The following is a 19512-nucleotide window of genomic DNA, read 5'->3' on the forward strand; positions in this document are numbered from 1 at the left end:
TCTCAAAGGGCTTCGTACCACTGAGACAGAGAAGGGTGAGGTGTGATGGAGAAACCAGGGATTCATTAAGAACCACACAGCAACTCTTAAGCTTCTGAGCTGAAGCACAAAGCCAAAACAGACTGGATTCAGAGCAGCTCAGCAGGTGAGCAGAAGCTTTCACCTGGTGTGACATTAGCAAACCGCAAAGGTCAGATGCTCGTTTTTGTCTCAAGTAAATCACAGTTTAGTTTCATAGATGACCTCAGAGTTCTCATATGACTCTCAAAAGCTAAACTGCAACAGTTGGAGACATCAGTGAGATTCAGGGACCATTTAGCTTTCCATTTCTTTTGTCATATTTTTAGGGAAATTAAGAGCTGAGATCCCCAAAAATGTTCTGGAAACCTCAGTGAGACATCAAATGATTCACCAAGACCTGTTAGACACGTGACTGCAGAGCTTAGAGAATTAGTTCAAGCCCCCGAGACAAGCTCTGCGCCAGGACTGCAGGTTTCCAAGGTGAAATACTGTAGAGACACGACTTACTTTTAAACACACAGAGATGATCCCTCCACCTTCAGTCCACAATTTGATATCTCTATCTATGAGGGAAGACCCACTCTGGAAGACCTGACTTGATCTGGTGTAAAGCTGGTTTTCTCTGATGGTCCTCTTGGTTTGGCAGGAATAAAAAGTCACCTAAACTCTGGTGGAATTCTGGTCTTCTAGAGAACGAGGGTTTCTGTTTACTTGCGGTTCACTTCAGTGTGAACGCAGACCCCTGTTAGTAATAAATGGAAACCAGATTCTCTCAGGTGGATCATTTCTTGGGAATAATGATTGCGCTATGCTAGCACAAAACCCCACTTTTTGCTTTATCTTCCAAATTTCAATCATAAACTTCAGCTTGAGATTGTAAAAATATTATTTTGCAGTGAGTCATGTGATTATTGCAGCCAATCAAGGTGCTATGCGCCGCCTCAGTAAGCAGCAAGCTGTATGAAAGTCTGAGAAGGTAAAGAAGAGTATTTTTGGACAGTTTGTCACCCACCACAAGACATCAGGTCAGGTTTGAAAGACAGTGGAGCCACACAGAAACAAACAAGTGAAATGTTTACAAAAAAATGTTGTTCTGACCCAAAGTAAACCAGGACAACAGCAGCACCTCCTGCTGCTCACCGTGTAAAGTCCACCCGAGATTTACACTAATAAAATTAAAAAAGCCATTATTTTCATTTAAACTTCTCCAAATGCACAGCTGAGCTTTACAAATCTCTAGAGGAGCTACAGTGGCCTTCCAGAGAGCATAGATAGGAGAAAAAGGGGTAATACCACAAGATACAGTACAGACCAAAGGTTTGGACACAGCTTCCCATTCATTTAAAGGAGAAGGTGAAAACATACTGTATATCAGAAAGGATTACAAGTTTAGTTTTGTTTTAATGCAGCCCTGAAAGACATCATTTAGAACATGGGTCTTCAACTGGAGGCCCGGGGGCCATGATATTTTGCAGCCCCCAGCTTAATACGAAAGTTTGATGTTGGCGCGAACCGCAAGTTTTGTATGAAAAGTACTTCTACAGTGTTGTGTGTGGAGCTGATGAACAGACCAATCACAGTGGGGTATATGTTCCTGGGGCCGTGACATTGACCGGGCTTGATGGATGCAGGCACAGAAACATTTAAGGCAGGAAACCTGACACCCCCCTCTCCATTTAACATGGGAGCAGATGGAGGTTACGATGCGCGATGCATTCTGATCGTAGCATACTCTCACATAGATCTGATCTGATTCAGACTGCAGACCACATTAATGAGCTCCTTATTTTCCTCGTGTCTCAGCAACACTAGAAGTGAAACATGCAGCAAAAAGTTATTTAGATTTGAAAAAGTCATTGAAAAAAGAACAATGCATGGCAGATCGTTCAGGGGGAAGATTGCAAGTGAGGATGAAGATGTGCAAGCTGAAACTAGTAGAGGAGAAGAAGATGAGAAAAGAAGTGCATTTTCTCCAAGAGATGTACCTGAGGAAGATTCACAACCTGTTTACACCAGGGTCCTTGTTCAGGCCAGCGTGCACACGCTTCCGTGTTGAGGCTGCGGCCTCAGCCGGAGTCTGTCTTCATTAGAATGTTAAGTATTTACATTATTTATCTGTATTCGCAATATTTTAGTACATTTAAAGGACCATAAATTAGTGTTATTGTATTCAACAGGAAAAGTTTTGGGTTTGCTTGCAGGTCAGAGGACGAGCCGCTTTTCATCTACCTGCCTTTCCCCGTCCTGCTCAGAGCTTTCAGAGACGATAGCGCCCCCAAATGACCATCTTCTCTCTAAAGAGAACCATGCGTGAGAAAAACCCAAACCGGGGGGGGCACAAATCACCACTCCCACTCACTCTACAGGACTGTCCCAGAGAGAAAGAATCCCACCCCCATTCTGTGGGTGGGGGGAGTTCTCATGCTTTGGGATAGGTTACATAATTTGTCCGGTTCCCCCCACCCTTTAGGCGTGCCGTCCTGATGGAAATGCTTCTGAAGAGTGACAGGGGGAGCTGCAGATGTTTGGAGAGCATCTTGAGGAGCAAAGAAAAGGATGAGGGGCTAAAGTCAGCCTGAACTGGAGCAGGACTTCCTGCACCTGAGCAGGGGTGCATACCAACAAACCGCTCTCTTACCTTTCTCTCGGCTTAAGGTGCGAATATTCCCAGGATCATCCATGGAGGTTTTCCAAAAAGAGACAGAGCTCCATGTGTTCCTATAACAGGGATGGAGCGGTGGGATTTATCCCAACTGCCATCTGGAAAGCTGCTACTGTCACAGGCATGCCCTCCTCTCCGAGATTCATCATTTGAGGTGCGACAGGAAAGCAACCCCCCCTTTTCTACTCCACCTGTCTTGGAAACTCTTCATCTGCTCATCCGTTTCAGGAAAAGCTCATCCCTGTGTGCCGATTCGGAGGAAGCTGAGACAACGGTGTGATCTTCTACTCTTCTTCCTTTTCTTCCGCAAAGGCTGGAGGGTTGTGTGCGGGGGGTGGGGTGGAGGGGGGGGGGGCAGTTTGCTTAGTGCAGTCAGCCACTCACAGCCCTTCTGTGAGAGGAGCTCTCCTCCTAACACCCATCACCTGATAGAGCAGTGGCACTGAAGGAGGGACGGAGGAGGAAGAGGGAGGAGTGCTAAAGAAAGAGGAGAGAAAGGAGGAGAGCAATGCAGGAGGAGGCGTGATGGTTTTATTTGCCGCCTCTTCCCCAGCAGGGAGTCCACAGACCTACAAAAACCCAGCCAAACCCCCACATCCCACTGAAGACATGGCTAATCTTTATCCCTCTGGTCCAAGAGCCCACCGAGGAACTTCATTACCAACCTGTGATGACAAAGAGAGGGGAGGAGGAGGAACTGTGTGCAGTTTTTGTGAATTATATTTGCTGAAAGATGGAACAAGTCGGAAAAACTGAGAAGAGGGAACAGTTCCCATCCTGATGAGGAAATCTTTTCCAAAAAATCTTGATGTAAATGGAGAAAATAGAAAGTGCTTAGAGGAGCTCCAGAACTGGACACGATGTTCTCCTGAGGTCCAGTTTATCCCACAGTGTTTCATGTTTACTGATGAGAGCAGAGTGACTGAGTAGGCAGAGAAAAGAGGAAAAACAGAAGATCTGATCATCAGAATCCCTGAGAAGACCTACAAAAAGGTCACCAAGAAATCATCCTGGGTCTAGTGCATGAAGCCCAAAATAAGGAGAGCTCATAAATGATGTTATTCTCTCACATCCTCCTGCAGACATTCTTACATTTTCCAAAAATTCACATACTGCAGTAAGACCCTCAAGCTACATTCACACCAACGCGCATTCAGTGAAAGGTCTCTGGAAACTCGTGGATGGACATTTCAGGTTTCTGCGTTCAAACTTTTCTGTTCACGTGGAGCTTCGCAGGTTTCTTCAACAATTTTTGGGATCTACATACAAAACGTACGGCCCTTGAACGGACACCCAAAGTTAAGCAGAACTTAGCTTTGACAGAACTTAAATTGAACTTTCACTAATCAGGGACTCAGATTTGGTAGTGACTTATGAGTAGTGTCCTTTTAAATATATGAAAGTGCCAACTGTTGGACCTCAGAGGAGAAATTAATAATTTGGGTTTGTGTCCAACTGGACTTCCAAGTCTTTCATATTAAATCACAATAGAACTGTGAAAGAAAAATCCTGGAGCAAGATTTGCATCGCTTTAACATTTTGCATCATGCTTCCTCCAGCTGTATGTGGTGGACATGTGCTATCGGGCAGCGACAGTCCAGTGTGAGTACCATGTGCTAAACATGCATTCAAAAACGTTCTTGAACATGCCCTGTGTGAGCGTAGCTTTGCATGTAGTACTGTGAAAACATGCACACCCACACATGAACACACTCCGTCTGATCTGCTTCCTTCCATTGCAAACACTCGGGTTCTGACTCTGGTCCTCCACTCACTCTGCTCACACTGTAGTGAACCTCACAAGGGCTCACCTGCAAGTTCAATGAGGCCCAGAAAGCCCAGCAGGCAGTGAGTGACTTTCTATCAATCCTTGGAAGGTCCTTAGTTTGACATTTTAACTGCAGTCATTTTTGGTACAACTATGAGAAAAAAAGACAACTTTTATTTTTACAAATGTTAAAAATGGAACAAGGCCAAATGCACCACAAGGAAGAGATGAAGGTTGAAATATGACAGTGAACTGCCCCACTTCACTAGAACACATTCAAGCTTTGCACCATAACCCTTGTGCTATGTTAGATGACCCCCCCCCCTTCCATTGACGTGTTCTCCCTACCATGGCAAAGGTGGATAAAGGTGGAAAGATTTCATGTAATCCATGGACACCAGTGAAGATCACAAACCATTGAAGAAAAAAGGTTCAGGGCACTGTCTAGTGGGTCTAGATGACCCAACTCCCAATGTTAAAGTGCCTAGGATAGCACAAGGGTTACAGATGTGCTCTAGGGATTGAACAGGAACAGTCTTTGTCAAAGACACATGCAGGGGTGTGTGCCATGCTGCATCCAACAATTAAACTGACACAAAGCTGCCAGGACCGAGCTCTTCTGCGTTTGATAAAAGTGATGAGCCTGTAGATCTCCACATTATCACGGACAGTAGCATATTTAGTGTGGGGTTTTGTAAGGGTCTTTTGTGACATGGACAGGAAGCCCATGTTCTCAAGCCCCAGTTCCATTGATCAGACGGGAAGCAAAGTAGATCAAAATCCATTCAAATCACTGTAAGTGGTGCTTGTGAACATGAAATGGAATGAAATGAATATTTTGCAACAAAATTAACTTCTTTTCTAGATTTGTGGTTAGCTGCTTCACTTTCTGTAGGATCAAATGTGGATATAAGACGCTCTAGAAGGGCTGTTGTTTCAATCCAAAAAAACATTTTTTTAACTATATTTTAGACCAAAACATTTTCGATGTCTAATAACATGTTAAACATATAGTTTAAATATTTTGACTACATTTTGATAGTTTAACTTAAACAAAATCAAGTTAAAATAGTAAAAGTATAAAATATCAAATGATCACTTAGTTTTTATAAAGAACCTCAAATGATCAAGCTTCCTCATGTCTAAAAAGTGGACAAGCTGTGCTGGCTTCTGCTCGGCTTTGCAGGTGCCCAGGGGCGTGTCCAGTGGGGGGGGGGGCAGTTTAGACGTGCCACCTTCAGTGCCCCCCCAAGCTGAGACACTGCAACTTGGTTTGGCATTACATGTCAAACACAAAGACATAAAGTACAGACCAAACGTTTGGACACACCTTCTCATTCAAAGAGTTTTTTTTATTTTCATGACAATGAAAATTGTAGATTCACACCAAAGGCATTAAAACTGTGAATGAACACATGTGGAATTATATACATAACAAAACAACTGAAAATATGTCATATTGTAGGTTCTGCATAGTAGCCACCTTTTGCTTTGATTACTGCTTTACACACTCTTGGTATTCTCTTGACAAATCTTTACAACAACTGTTAAAAGGAGACTGTGTGAATCAGGGCTTCATGCTAGAATATCTGCTAGGAAACCACTGCTAAAGAAAGGCAACAAGCAGAAGAGACTTGTTTGGGCTAAAGAACACAAGGAATTGACATCAGACCAGTGGAAATCGGTGATTTGGTCTGATGAGTCCAAATATGAGATTTTTGGTTCCAACCACCGTGTCTTTGTGAGACGCAGAAAAGGTGAACGGATGGACTCTACATGCCTGGTTCCCACCGTGAAGCATGGAAGAGGAGGTGTGATGGTGTGGGGGTGCTTTGCTGGTGACACTGTTGGGGATTTATTCCAAATTGAAGGCATACTGGCCAACGGACCATCATTTATTTTTCAACAGGACAATGACCCCAAACACACCTCCAGGCTGTGGAAGGGCTATTTGACCTGGAAGGAGAGTGATGGGGGGCTGCACCAGATGACCTGGGGCCTCATTTATAAAACTTTGCGTAGGATTTGCGTCAGAAGTGGCGTACGGATAAAACATAGGACGTTCGTACGCACAGAAATATTCGGATTTATAAAACCGTGCGCACGCACATCCTACGCATCTTTCCATTAATAAGTCACAACCAATTCTAAATGCAGCGCAGCTTTTGTTGCTATAGTTGCCCATAAATAGTCCGCGAAACGCCCACAAATGAATATTCATTGATTGCAAAACCATGGCAAACACAGAGAGAAAATGAAAAAAACGTAACTTCACTCAATGTGAAATAGAATTTATCATTGGCGAGGTGGAAAAGAGCTGACCCCTCTTGATGAGAGACTGGCGGCAAGAATTGGGGAATCCCTATTAAGTGGAGTGGTGACTGAGGCGCAGGGGGACGCGGACGCGCCAGATGCACCGGGTGACACCCCCCCAAAAGCCCACAGAGGTCCAACAGGACGGCTCGAGGAAGTCGGAACCGGCTCATAAGCCACTCGTCCTCGTTTGCCAGCAAGTCTTCTTGCTGTTTAAAGATGCGTTCACTCCGAATTCTTCCATTTGCCACATCTTCTAAGAGCTCAAGATCAGCCATTGTGCGTCATTACGCATTGTGATGGGGCATTTTATTTCCATCCATTTAATTACATCTGACAAGCTACAGATCTTCTTCTTCTTCTTTCTCTTTCGGCTTTTCCCATCAAGGGTCGCCACAGCAAATCATCGTTTTCCACTTCACTCTATCATGGACATCTTCTACACTAACATTAGCCAACTTCATGTCCTCTGTTAAGACATCCATATATCTCCTCTTTGGCCGTCCTCTTGCCCTCGGGCCAGGCAGTTCCATCTCCAACATCCTTCTACCAATATATCCACTATCCCTCCTCTGAACATGTCCAAACCATCTCAGTCTGGCTTCTCTGACTTTGTCGCTAACACAGGCAACATGTGCCGTCCCTCTGATGTACTCGTTCCTTATCCTGTCTAACCTGGTCACTCCTAAGGAGAACCTCAACATCTTCATCTCCGCTACCTCCATCTCAGCCTCTTGTCTCTGTCTCACTGCTACCGTCTCTAACCCATAGAGCAGAGCTGGTCTCACCACAGTCTTGTACACCTTTCCTTTGAGTCTTGCTGACACTCTTCTGTCACACAACACTCCTGACACTTTCCTCCACCCGCTCCAACCTGCCTGCACTCGCCTCTTCACCTCTTTTCCACACTCCCCATCCCACTGAACTGTTGACCCCAAGTACTTAAACTCCTGCACCTTCTTCACCTCAGCCCCCTGTAACCTAACGCTTCTACCTTGATCCCTCTCGTTCAGACACATGTATTCTGTCTTACTACGACTGACCTTCATGCCTCTTCTTTCCAGAGCAAACCTCCACCTCTCTAGCTGTTCCTCCACCTGCTCTCTACTCTCACTGCAAATTACAATGTCATCCGCAAACATCATTGTCCAGGGAGATTCCTGTCTTACCTCGTCTGTCAGCCTGTCCATCAGCATAGCAAACAAAAAAGGGACTCAAAGCTGATCCTTGGTGTAGTCCCACCTCCACCTTGAACTCCTCTGTCTGACCTACAGCACATCTCACCACCGTCATGCTTCTCTCATACATGTCCTGAACTACTCTGACATACTTCTCTGCCACTCCAGACGACCTCATACAGTACCACAGCTCCTCCCTCGGCACCCTGTCATACGCCTTCTCTAAATCTACGAACACACAATGCAGCTCCTTCTGACCATCTCTGTACTTTTCCATCAACATTCTCAAAGCAAAAATGGCATCAGTGGTGCTCTTACGGGGCATGAAACCATACTGCTACTCACAAATCTCCACCTTCTTCCTAAGCCTGGCTTCCACTACTCTTTCCCACAGCTTCATTGTGTGGCTCATCAACTTTATTCATAGTTGCTGCAGTTCTGCGTGTCACCCTTGTTCTTAAAGATCGGGACCAGAACGCTTCTCCTCCATTCCTCAGGCATCTTCTCACTCTCTAGAATCCTATTGAACAAACTCGTTAGAAATTCCACTGCTGTCTCTCCTAAGCACTTCCATACCTCCACAGGTACGTCATCAGGACCAACGGCCTTTCCGCTCTTCATCCTTTTCAGAGCCTTCCTAACCTCATCCTTTCCAATCTCTGCTACTTCCTGCTCCACAACAACCACATCTTCATCCCTTCTTTCCCTGTCATTTTCCTCGTTCATCAGCTCCTCAAAATACTCCTTCCATCTTTTCTGTACACTCTCCTGGGTTGTTAGCACCTTTCCATCTCTGTCCTTAATCACCCTTATCTGTTGCACGTCCTTCCCATCTCTGTCTCTCTGTCTTGCTAGCCTGTACAAGTCCTTCTCTCCTTCCTTTGTGTCTAACCTGTCATATAGCTCATCGTAAGCTTTCTGTTTGGCCTTTGCCACCTCTCTCTTCACTCTACGCTGCGCTTCCTTGTACTCCTGTCTACCTTCCTCAGTCCTTTCTACATCCCACTTCTTTTTAGCCAACCTCTTCCTCTGGACGCATTCCTGTACTTCCTCATTCCACCACCAAGTCTCTTTACCGTCTTTCCTCTTTCCAGATGACACACCTAGCATCTTCCTACCTGTTTCCCTGATAATCTCTGCTGTAGTTTCCCAGTCATCTGGAAGCTCATCCTGACCACCCAGGACCTGTCTCAACTTCTGCCTAAATTCCTCACAAGTTTCTTCATTCTGCAGCTTCCACCACTTGGTTTTCTTTTCTGTTTTCCCTCTCTTTTTCTTCCTGACCTCCAGAGTCATCTTACACACCACCATGCGGTGCTGTCTGGCTACACTCTCTCCTACCACCACTTTGCAGTCAATAACCTCTCTCAAATGACCTCGTCTGCATAGGAAGTAGTCCACCTGAGTACTCCTACCTCCACTTCTGTATGACACTCTATGTTCCTCTCTCTTCTGGAAGTAAGTGTTGACTACAGCCATTTCCATCCTCTTCGCAAAGTCCACCACCATCTGTCCCTCCAGATTCCTTTCCTTCACACCAAACCTGGCCATCACCTCCTCATCACCTCTGTTGCCCTCACCAACATGCCCATTAAAGTCTGCTCCAATAACAACTCTCTCTCCTCTGGGGAAACTCTGTATGACCTCATCCAACTCACTCCAGAATCTCTCCTTCACTTCTAACTCACAGCCAACCTGTGGCGCATACCCACTGACTACATTCACCATCACCCCTTCAATTTCTAACTTTATGCTCATCATCCACTGTTTACAAACTCCCCCTTCAGAATCACTCCTACCCCGTTTCCCTTCCTATCAACACCATGATAGAACAGTTTGTATCCTCCTCCAATACTACGTGCCTTGCTGCCCTTCCACCTTGTCTCCTGCACACACAGTACATCTACCTTCCTTCTCTCCATCATGTCTGCCAGCTCTCTGCCTTTCCCTGTCATTGTACCAACGTTAAGAGTCCCTATTCTCAAACCTATGTTCCTGCCTTTTCCCTTCTCTCTCTGGCCACGGACCCTTCTGCCTCCCCTCTTTCTTCGACCAACAGTAGTCAAATTTCCACCGACACCCTGTAGGTTAACAGCATCGGTGGCGGTCGTTGTTAACCCGGGCCTCGACCGATCCGGTATGTCTAAAGTGTTGTGGATGATACACATGGTTATTTTGGCAATTTTTACGCCAGATGCCCTTCCTGACGCAACCCTCTCTATTTATCCGGGCTTGGGACCGGCACAGAAGTAACTGGCTTGCAACCCCTGTGGCTAGATTATCTGACAAGCTACAGATGTCGGTAATAATCTACGTGGAAAAGGGAAATTGATCAGCGCAAATGTAATTTCTTGTTGCTTTCTGAATGGTTGAGACATACGCCATACATTGTTTATCAAAAATAAAACAAACTGAAGGCATATGCATGAATACCATAATTCCATAGCTTATTAAGAAATGTTTTAATATGAAAACAACTTTCCCCAGTGGACAATTAATACATCTATCTATCTTTCTAATTGCACCTATATCTGCTCCGCCAGACGGACACATTGACGGGAATATCAGTTTTGTACATTATTTTGTTCTGTTAACTATATTATTTATGAGGATGAATTGCACAACATGCCAATATTGCAGAACATATTTCACTTTTCTTTCTGCAAATAAGTGTTCATTTGAATTTCTGTTGTAATTTTCGTTTGATTTTTTTTTGTTTGTTTCACTGCTGATCGATTAAACGGGTGTTCGTGTAGGCTGTTAATTGTAAGACTTGCTTTGTGAAGTCATGTTATTTCTGAGAGGCAGTATTGTCATTTTCACTTTCACGTGTTTCTTCCATCTGCCGAAGTGTCGCTGTTTCTCATTTCACCCGTTTTTGTGCGTACGCCTGGGTCAGAGCTTGCGTGAAGGACCGCACATTTTCCCGTCAAGTTTGCTTTTTATAAATATCAATTATTGCGTAGAGAGTGGCGTACGCCTTCTTTTGTGCGTACGCAACCTTTAGAAATGAGGCCCCTGACCTCCACAGTCACCTGAACCCAATGGAGATGGTTTGGGGTGAGCTGGACCGCAGAGTGAAGGCAAAAGGGCCAACAAGGGCTGAGCATCTCTGGGAACTCCTTCAAGACTGTTGGAAGACCATTTCAGGTGACTACCTCTAGAAGCTTATCAAGAGAATACCAAGAGTGTGCAAAGCAGTTATCAAAGCAAAAGGTGGCTACTATGAAGAACCTACAATATGACATATTTTCAGTTGTTTCACACTTTTTTTTATGCATATAATTCCACGTGTTAATTCACAGTTTTAATGCCTTCAGTGTGAATCTACAATTTTCATGGTCATGAAAATCAAGAAAACTCTTTGAATGAGAAGGTGTGTCCAAACATTTGGTCTGTACTGTATTTATTACTTATTACTGGACGGATCATCTCTGACGTCACCCATTGACTTCTACACCCCCCCCCCCCACACTTGAAACCTAAGTTGTCTGCTCACGGGCGCCGCCATATGTGCTGGAAGTAACTCCGCCTAACCCAGACTAACAAGAAACAATCAAAATATTTACTTTTATGGTTTATTTACATAAAATAGGATAACAGAGGACTACCAGAGAGAGAACAACAGGAAAGAACAAACCATCAGTCCCACACTATAAAGAATGGAGACACGTGTTTACAGAAGGAGCAATCTTCACGCGGTGAGTGACATCAGAGGACAAATATTTGAAACAACAAACAGTATTACAGGATTTAAGAACTTATGAAATAACTTTATTTGCTGATTTGGTTGCAGATGAAAATTTGATGTCAGTATTAGCATAGCAGCCTGAACAAAAGTTATGGAAACATTTCTCCTACTGGCAGTTGATATTTCATCAACAGGACTCAAATAATGTAGCCACAATAGAGTATCTCCTTAAATTACAGTATGTTTGTGAGCGTAGATGATAGATCCCTGTCATGGTTGTTAAGTCTCCGATCCTATTAGATTTCAAGTATTTTCTTATTTCATCACACCTGCTTTCATGGCTTTGAGGAGAATAATTTTACATTTAATCAGAAACCAATTAGACAGAAATCCATATTCTATAAAATGTTTTTAACTTTTAATTGCCTTTAATGGAATTGCAATGTATGTACTAAATGTTAGGAATGTATTTACTGTGTTTTTAACTGTATTTGGTGAAATCTGAGTTCAGGTGATGGTGTGAGAAATGTAAATATGATGCAATGTGTAAAAGGGAGCAGACAGTTTTAAGAATGTATTCTATTCTGCTCCTTTCAATCATGAAAATGTTCAATATTGTAAAACAAACATTCCATCATTTTCATGAAAGGAACAAATAAATAAATGAAAATAATTAATTGCCAAAAACAAACTGTTACTTGTTCATGGTTGTTTTGTTTTTTAAAGACCGTTATTTTTTAGCCAGTGTAACTGTAAAAATTCTGTCACATAATGTAAATATTGTTAAAAGCTAAGTACACTGTTTAATGTGAATCACAACTTGTGATTAAACTGAACGTTTTGCTCCTTCAATGGAGAATCGTAAAAGCTGCCCTGTCGTGGTTGAAACCTCATCACAATGACGGTGAAAGCCTTTTTAAATAATAATATTAATAATGAGGCATGAAGAGGGTTTGCTGTGGCTTGTTTTGATTTACCTTTAAGTGATGAGATCAATTACGAGATGAGAACCACTAACGTTTATGATTTAAATAAGTTCTGGGTCATTTACATGTGCCTCCTTTTCCCAGACCTGTGTTAATAACTGCCCCCCCCCTCAGAAAAAACTCTAGATATGCTGCTGCAGGTCCTATAAGCACAATAGCAGCAGACACGCCTGATCTGCTTTCCTTTCCATGCACTCGCCCCAGTGCTCCATCGACCTGAGAGAGCTGCCTCAGAAACTGGTAACCTATTACTTCTGGATAGGAATGATAGAAAAACCTGCAAAAGGTCAGTGTCCAAAAAGTTAAAGTAGAAAACCTAGGTTGAGTTGGTTTTTCTCTCACTGTCCTGACCTGTAATGACCTCCTTTTTTAGTGTTGGTGTTTGAGGACACTTTAAAAAGAACCCCACTCACATGACCTTTTTAAATGAATGCCCAACATTTGAAGTATTACCCAAGTGGAAGTTTATCTTTTCTTCGGTTAAAACATCAGAGCTAAGGGGGAAAAAGCTGCAACCTTGGTTAAGGAAAAATCAACCTTTGAGCTTGAGCACATTATAATGTTCATTCCTCACTAAAAACAATCCCAAAGCGTTTTATTTTTTATTTAGTTCACACATTTCTGAGTATTCCTCTGAAAACCTGTGCTCTGAGCCCCAGCCCCTCCCAATCCATGATTACAAGTGGGTCTTACTTCCGGGTTGGAAAAGAGCTCAGGAAAATATCTACTATTTAAAATAGAATGTGTCCTTTAGTGTACCAAAGGGAATATATTATCACATACATGGATGTGCTTCTATTTAAAAGGCTTTAGAACAGCATAATATAGGCCCTATAAAACGTCTCATTGTTAGCACACAAGTCTTAACAAGTACTCAAATCAAAGAACATTTAGAAGACCATCAGCTCTGAGGACACGCGTGATAACGAAGCAGAAATGTAGCCGTGGTTAATCTGAAATAAATAGACATGCATTTTGAACATTTGCAGCTGCTGCAGAGGAGCTGAAGGCCTCTTTGCCAAAGGCACAGCACACTAAAATATTTTCAGCAACTTGCTGTGTTTGCATGAATAATGCACACTGTGCCTTGTCTCTCCTCATGCCTCTTTCATGAGGCAGCAAACCACAAAATGTTTGTACATCCTATTCTACTGGCACGAAATCCTGACCGCGATGTGCAACTAAACCTCAACCAGATCCTAATGTATTCTTGGTAGATTAGTGTGCAGCTGCTGCCTGACCGATGATGTTGCTGTTCTCTGCGTCACAACTGCCTCCTGCTGCAGGGCCCATTTCACACCAAAAGGGCCTGAATGGGGTCATCGAGAATTCTGATGCCTGCTGTCATGGACAAAACTGTCCAGTTATTCAGTGTTCTGCCCATTCAGTTACGTTAGTAATCTTGAAGCTCTGTTAACTCGGGGAAGAAGAGCTCAAACAATTTGATAAGTTCTCAAACTGTTTAATAAAAAGTCAAAAAGCAACCCCTCAGCTACATAACACAAAAGAATGCTACAATTATTTTTACTGATATAGTTTATAAAGCTATGACTAATGCTAAATATTGTTTAAAAATATCTACCAATAGAAATAAACAAAAGACATTCAATTAAAATCTCAACTAAAAGTAGTTCAGTTGTGTTTATTAAAGCTGGAAATAACAAAATAACTTTAGAAACTTTCAGACAGTAAGAAAGAGAAAGCCAACTTGATCCCAAACAATATCTAAGTCAGTGCTGTCAAAGCAAAAATGAAGAATAACCCTTAATATTTTTGCATGGTTAGCAAAATTCAATAAGCTCAGAAAATATAAACTAAACTTTTTGAAATATTGAATTAAGCATAAATGCAATATTATTCACCTGATGTAAATCTAACAGTTTAAAGGAATAAAGTCCCCCTCCGAAAAAAAATCCTGTTTTTTAAGTTTTTGACATTTACATTGTGACATTTTTCCTATAAAAGAGAAATTGATAAGAAATCAATTTCCTTTTCACATTTCTGAGTATTTCTCCTTTGAAATCGCTGTCAATCAAACTGTCGCAAAGATGCTCTGTTTGGATTAATGAGCTGTTGTGACGTAACAACGGCACAGAAGCTGCGTGAAGGAGATGCAGGAGAGGTGAAGATGGTACATTGCTGCATTGGTTGCACCTATTTTAAGTGCATCCAAGGCTGGATTTTGTTGTTGGCCACACGAATTTAAAATTAAACTTAAAGTCTCAAATGTGATCTCTACATTTGTGTCTCTCTCTGAGCGAGTTTGAAGGCTTGCTGTCCCGCATGAACCACAGAGGGTAAAAATAACAAGAATAAAATCAGGAGACCTTTTTTATTATTGCCCCGATGAAAATAAGAAAGATAACCTAAAGTTCAGGAGGTCAGAGCAGGCTGGCTCCCCATCCTGCAGCAGGTCTCTGTCTGGCCGCCAGCTCGCCTCCCGGGAACCGCATAGTGAGATCAACCGCTCCAGCTCAACGGGCCCTGGGACAGACTGTGGTGTACCGTAGACAGGCTCCGGAAACCCTGCTGCCCCGAAAAGGAAACAGCGGGTTGAGAAAATGAAATAAATCAAGAGAGCTATCAGATCGATCTTCCAAACTGGATGTGTTTTCTCCCGTTGTTACTGAAAACATCATGTGCCTACAGTTGAGTCCTCAATTGGTTGATGTGACGACCTCCCCAGAGTTCAGATTTTTAACTTTGGCCTGTTGCCCAAATCGTGTCACAGAACCTCAGACCGCGTCTGCACTATTGACTCAACATTGAAACTGGGCGCCTCTGCTTGTATCAAGCTCTTCACTCATGGTAAATGGGACATTTTTATAAAATGCTTTTCTACTTTCCTCGAAGGCCCAAAGCGCTTTACAGTCACATTCACACACTGATGGCAGCTCCGCTGCTGAACACTGGCGCCAACCTTCCACCAGAGGCAACGTGGGGTTTGTTATCTTGCACAAGGACACGTCAACGCATTGGGGGGCAAGGCGGGAATCAAACCTGCAATATTCCAATCAAAGGTCGACTATTCTCCCACTACACCCCCCCCCCCCCCCACACACACACACACACACAACAATGCACAGACAAACAAAGGGTATATTTTCCTAAACCCCTTTTGCATTCCAGGCAAGGCTTTATGTATAATTATATTTGTATGCATTCCATTTTGGACCCGATGGAAGAAAAGAAGAGAGAGAGAGAGATGGAGTGGGATGTTAGAGATTGGAGATAAGGGGTTAAGGTGGGGGAGATGGGGGGGTTGATAATACAAAGTCAAAACATGAGAGTGTCAAAAATAAATTGCATGAATGAGTTCTCTCAATATTCTTGTAGAGGGCTGTAAAAACAAAACCCATGCCCATATTTGTGCGAAATTGAACAAGCAGGTGGGTTGAACAAATGTGTGCTTCTTAGAGTGAACCTTGATCACACTGAATGCTCCAGCAAAGGCAGGAGGCCCCCCACCCCCCACCCCAGAACCAGGAACAGACAGCACAGCAGGATCCAAGAGCCCCACAGTCAGACAAAAAGACCTGGGAGAAACCAGCCTCCCATTATAATAATAAAAAAAAGCTTAATCAATTATTGAAGATGATTAAAATGATTGATTTCTAATGATATTACTTCACTTGCTCTAAAAATAGAAAACTGGTTCATGATTTTTCATGATGAAACATCATTTGCACATATTTTAACTTTTGATACTTGATCATTTAATGCTATTTTACTGATATAGTATTATTTTTTAATTATATACATGATTTTAATGTTTTTTGTGTATTTTTATTATTTGGTTGCTTGAAATAAACCATTTCAAATCAAATAAAAAAAAAATATTGGAGTACACAATTGCAAGTACACACAGTTATGCACAAATTTTATTGTTTGAGGTATGAATCAAGTATTACACACACACACAAACCAGTGAGTCAAAGCTGTGTCGATGTCTGTTTTTGGTTTGTACAAAAGAAATGAGGTGAGTTCTGCTCGGCAGGGACTCCTGTTTTCACAGAAACATGGAGCTAAAGAAAGGCAGCAGTGGATCGAAGCGGCTCAGTGTTTGGGCAGCCGTGCCACCCAGCAGTAGGTTATCCGCTGATGAATCAGCTGTGCAGCAATGAGCGCGGAAACAAGGATCAATGGTCTGCGTGCAGACGTTTATCCTCCAGAGATTGTCTGACATCTGACAAGAACCAAAACAGCCTCAGCACTTGTTGGGTTTCTATCACTTCTGCAGTTTTGCACGTGTGAAAGTATCGACTGAAAGACTGCAGAGAGAAGGTCAGTGTATGGCATGAGAATGAACCATCACACTTTTTACTAAGGAGAAAATGAAATGTAAGTGGATTGGGATCACAGTGTCAAACTGTTCTTTCTATTCCCATGAGAGCATGAAATCGTTTCCGTGCTTCTGAGAACACATGGCTTTGAATCCTACGATGAAATAAACCAACTGAGAAAAATAAAAGATTGCTCAACTCCAAATGCTCACCTACGGAGCCCGTGTCCTGACATTAAGGTATTAAAATATATCTTGTTCCCACAGATTATTATCTCGTTCGCAGGAAATACTATTCCGTTCCCTGAAAATACTATTCCGTTCCCTCGAAATGATTAACTCGTGCGAACGCAATAATTATGTCGTTCGAACGCAGTAATTATTCACGTCATAAGTCATACACGCGGATATGCTCTCTGTACGCCGGCAAAACTAAGCCGCTTTCAGCGGTAACTTCCGTGTCTCTGTGACCCACATTCGTTCAAAAAAGGAACATGAAAAACAAAAATGATCACTTTATTACTGTCTCAATGAATATAAGAAAAATATCAAAAGATTTATGATAACTAGGCTGCTTTGTCATACGATAGCTCCTGCTAGGCTACTACTAGCGCCGCGGCAGAGCTCTTTGATGTATGCCGGCATTTGGGCAACTGGCTGGTCGGTTGACAGACAGCTGATATTGTAGTTTAGGGTCGAACAGGAATAATAATATTCAGGACTTGTCTTTTATTAACTTTAGCAGTCAGTCGCTTTTACATTCGAAGGCTATTAGGCTACATGCTAACTAACTAGCCGATCATTTATCCTGTTATTAATTTACGTCTTAGATTTACAGCAGATACCTTCACATTTCTGTCTGTGTGTGTCTCATTACATTGCATTGAAGACACGGAGGATGTTTAGAAAACAGATTTATTTATTTTTAAAAGCACAGAAGCATCCATCGTATTCACGTTTACGTCATCTGGTACGCCCTCCGTCATCTTGCTGCAAAAGCCGCTTCCTGCGGGGTAAAAATAAAAGCAAGAATGGTCGATCTGTTATTGTTTTGATGAAAATCTGAAAAATATCATATTAAGCTGGCTGCTTCACCTAAAGCACTTACCTTTAGCTCGTAGCATAACAACAATAGCACTACGTCACGTTTCCCCACATGCTTTGCAGCCAATCATTGGCCAATCACCGTGTCCCTGTAACCGAGATGTAACAGCAAGACCAATGATTGGCCGCAGAGCATACTGGGAAACATGACGTACCGTGCCGGCGTACAGAGAGCATATCCGCGTGTATGACTTATGACGTGAATAATTATTGCGTTCGAACGACATAATTATTGCGTTCGCACGAGTTAATCATTTCGAGGAAACGGAATAGTATTTCGAGGGAACGGAATAGTATATTGTGGGAACGGAATAGTATTTTGTGCGAACGAGATAATAATCTGTCGGAACAAGATATATTTTAATATCTTAATGTCAGGACACGGGCTCCGTACTCACCAAAAAAAATCTCTCCTCAACATTAGTAACCTCCATGAAGGATTTTACGTTTAATGAAGCTTTTCTGTGCTGATTGAAAATAAGCAGGAAAAGCTTGAGCACCTCTGAGAGTCTCAGCATACGATCTGCAGTAAAATGTACATTTGTACAAGCAGTGGTGAAAGCAGCCTTAAAGACATTTAACAGTTCAGCAGATATAAAGCTCTTTCACTTGTAAATATCTTTTGAAAATTCCACGTTTTTATATAGTTGCGGTAATTAATATGCACATTTGGAGTCAAGAATTACAGCTTTATTTTCTTTCCATGACAACGGTGGTTCCTGATTTTGTGAAATGTTCTGTTTCAAAATTTGAGACAAGTTTATGAATATTGTGTTTGCTCTAAGGGACCCTTAATATTTTACTGTGGCATATTTTATTGTTTATTTCTTTATTCATATTGATTTCAGTGTATTTTCTGGGAGGCATTTTTGATTTCTGAAAATGTTTTATTTAATCTTCATTTTTTTTTCTCTTTCAGCCTATTCTTTGGTTCACTCTAAAAGAAAAAAGTTTATCCAACTTAAATGAATCCCTTCAGTTATTAACACCTAATTGTATGAATATTATTCAACTTAATTTTTTGTGTCTATCCAAATCCATTTAAAGTTGATCTAACTAACATTTTTTTGTATATACAACTCAAATTAACACATCTATCTAACTTAATATACATTTTTCCTACTCAATACAATGTATTTTTGGCATTGGTTTTTATTTTATTTTTTCACTATGGTTTTACATACGTTAAAGTTTCGGCCAACAGGCCTTGTAATTTCCATATAAAAGACATGAATGACCCAGCAATGTTTTGCGTTACGGGGCAGGAGCTCAAATGTTGTGAGCTCAGTCTTTAATAATGGGACTTTAGGCTTCTCTCCGCATAAGGGGGTTGGTCATCATCCCCTCCCAAACTCTAACTCATGGTGCAAAAAGAAATAAACATAACAGGATAAATTACTAATTAAAACAGAGTAAAACAGCTAGACAACAAAACACATGGACAAAAACTCACACTTACAATCGGCCCAGACAGGCAAAGAAAATGGTATCCCACAATTCCTCGCAC

The 19512-nt window shown here is 42.2% G+C and overlaps 1 protein-coding gene across 2 annotated transcripts in view; it reads right to left on the reverse strand.

The window, feature by feature from the left end:
• The window catches only part of plch2 (phospholipase C eta 2), a 134308-nt gene that overhangs the window by 65752 nt on the left and 49044 nt on the right, over positions 1-19512 (reverse strand). Inside the window, exon 1 of one of the 2 annotated variants that reach the window (XM_011477692.3) lies at positions 2660-2985. The exons of the other annotated variant lie outside the window; for it this stretch is intronic. Coding sequence (XP_011475994.1) covers positions 2660-2702 — 43 coding nt within the window. The 5' untranslated portion in view covers positions 2703-2985. Of the gene's footprint in view, positions 1-2659; positions 2986-19512 lie in introns of those variants that run through there. 2 annotated transcript variants of the gene reach the window in all.

Source organism: Oryzias latipes, chromosome 7 (assembly GCF_002234675.1).
Source record: "Oryzias latipes chromosome 7, ASM223467v1".
NCBI classification, from domain to species: domain Eukaryota; kingdom Metazoa; phylum Chordata; class Actinopteri; order Beloniformes; family Adrianichthyidae; genus Oryzias; species Oryzias latipes.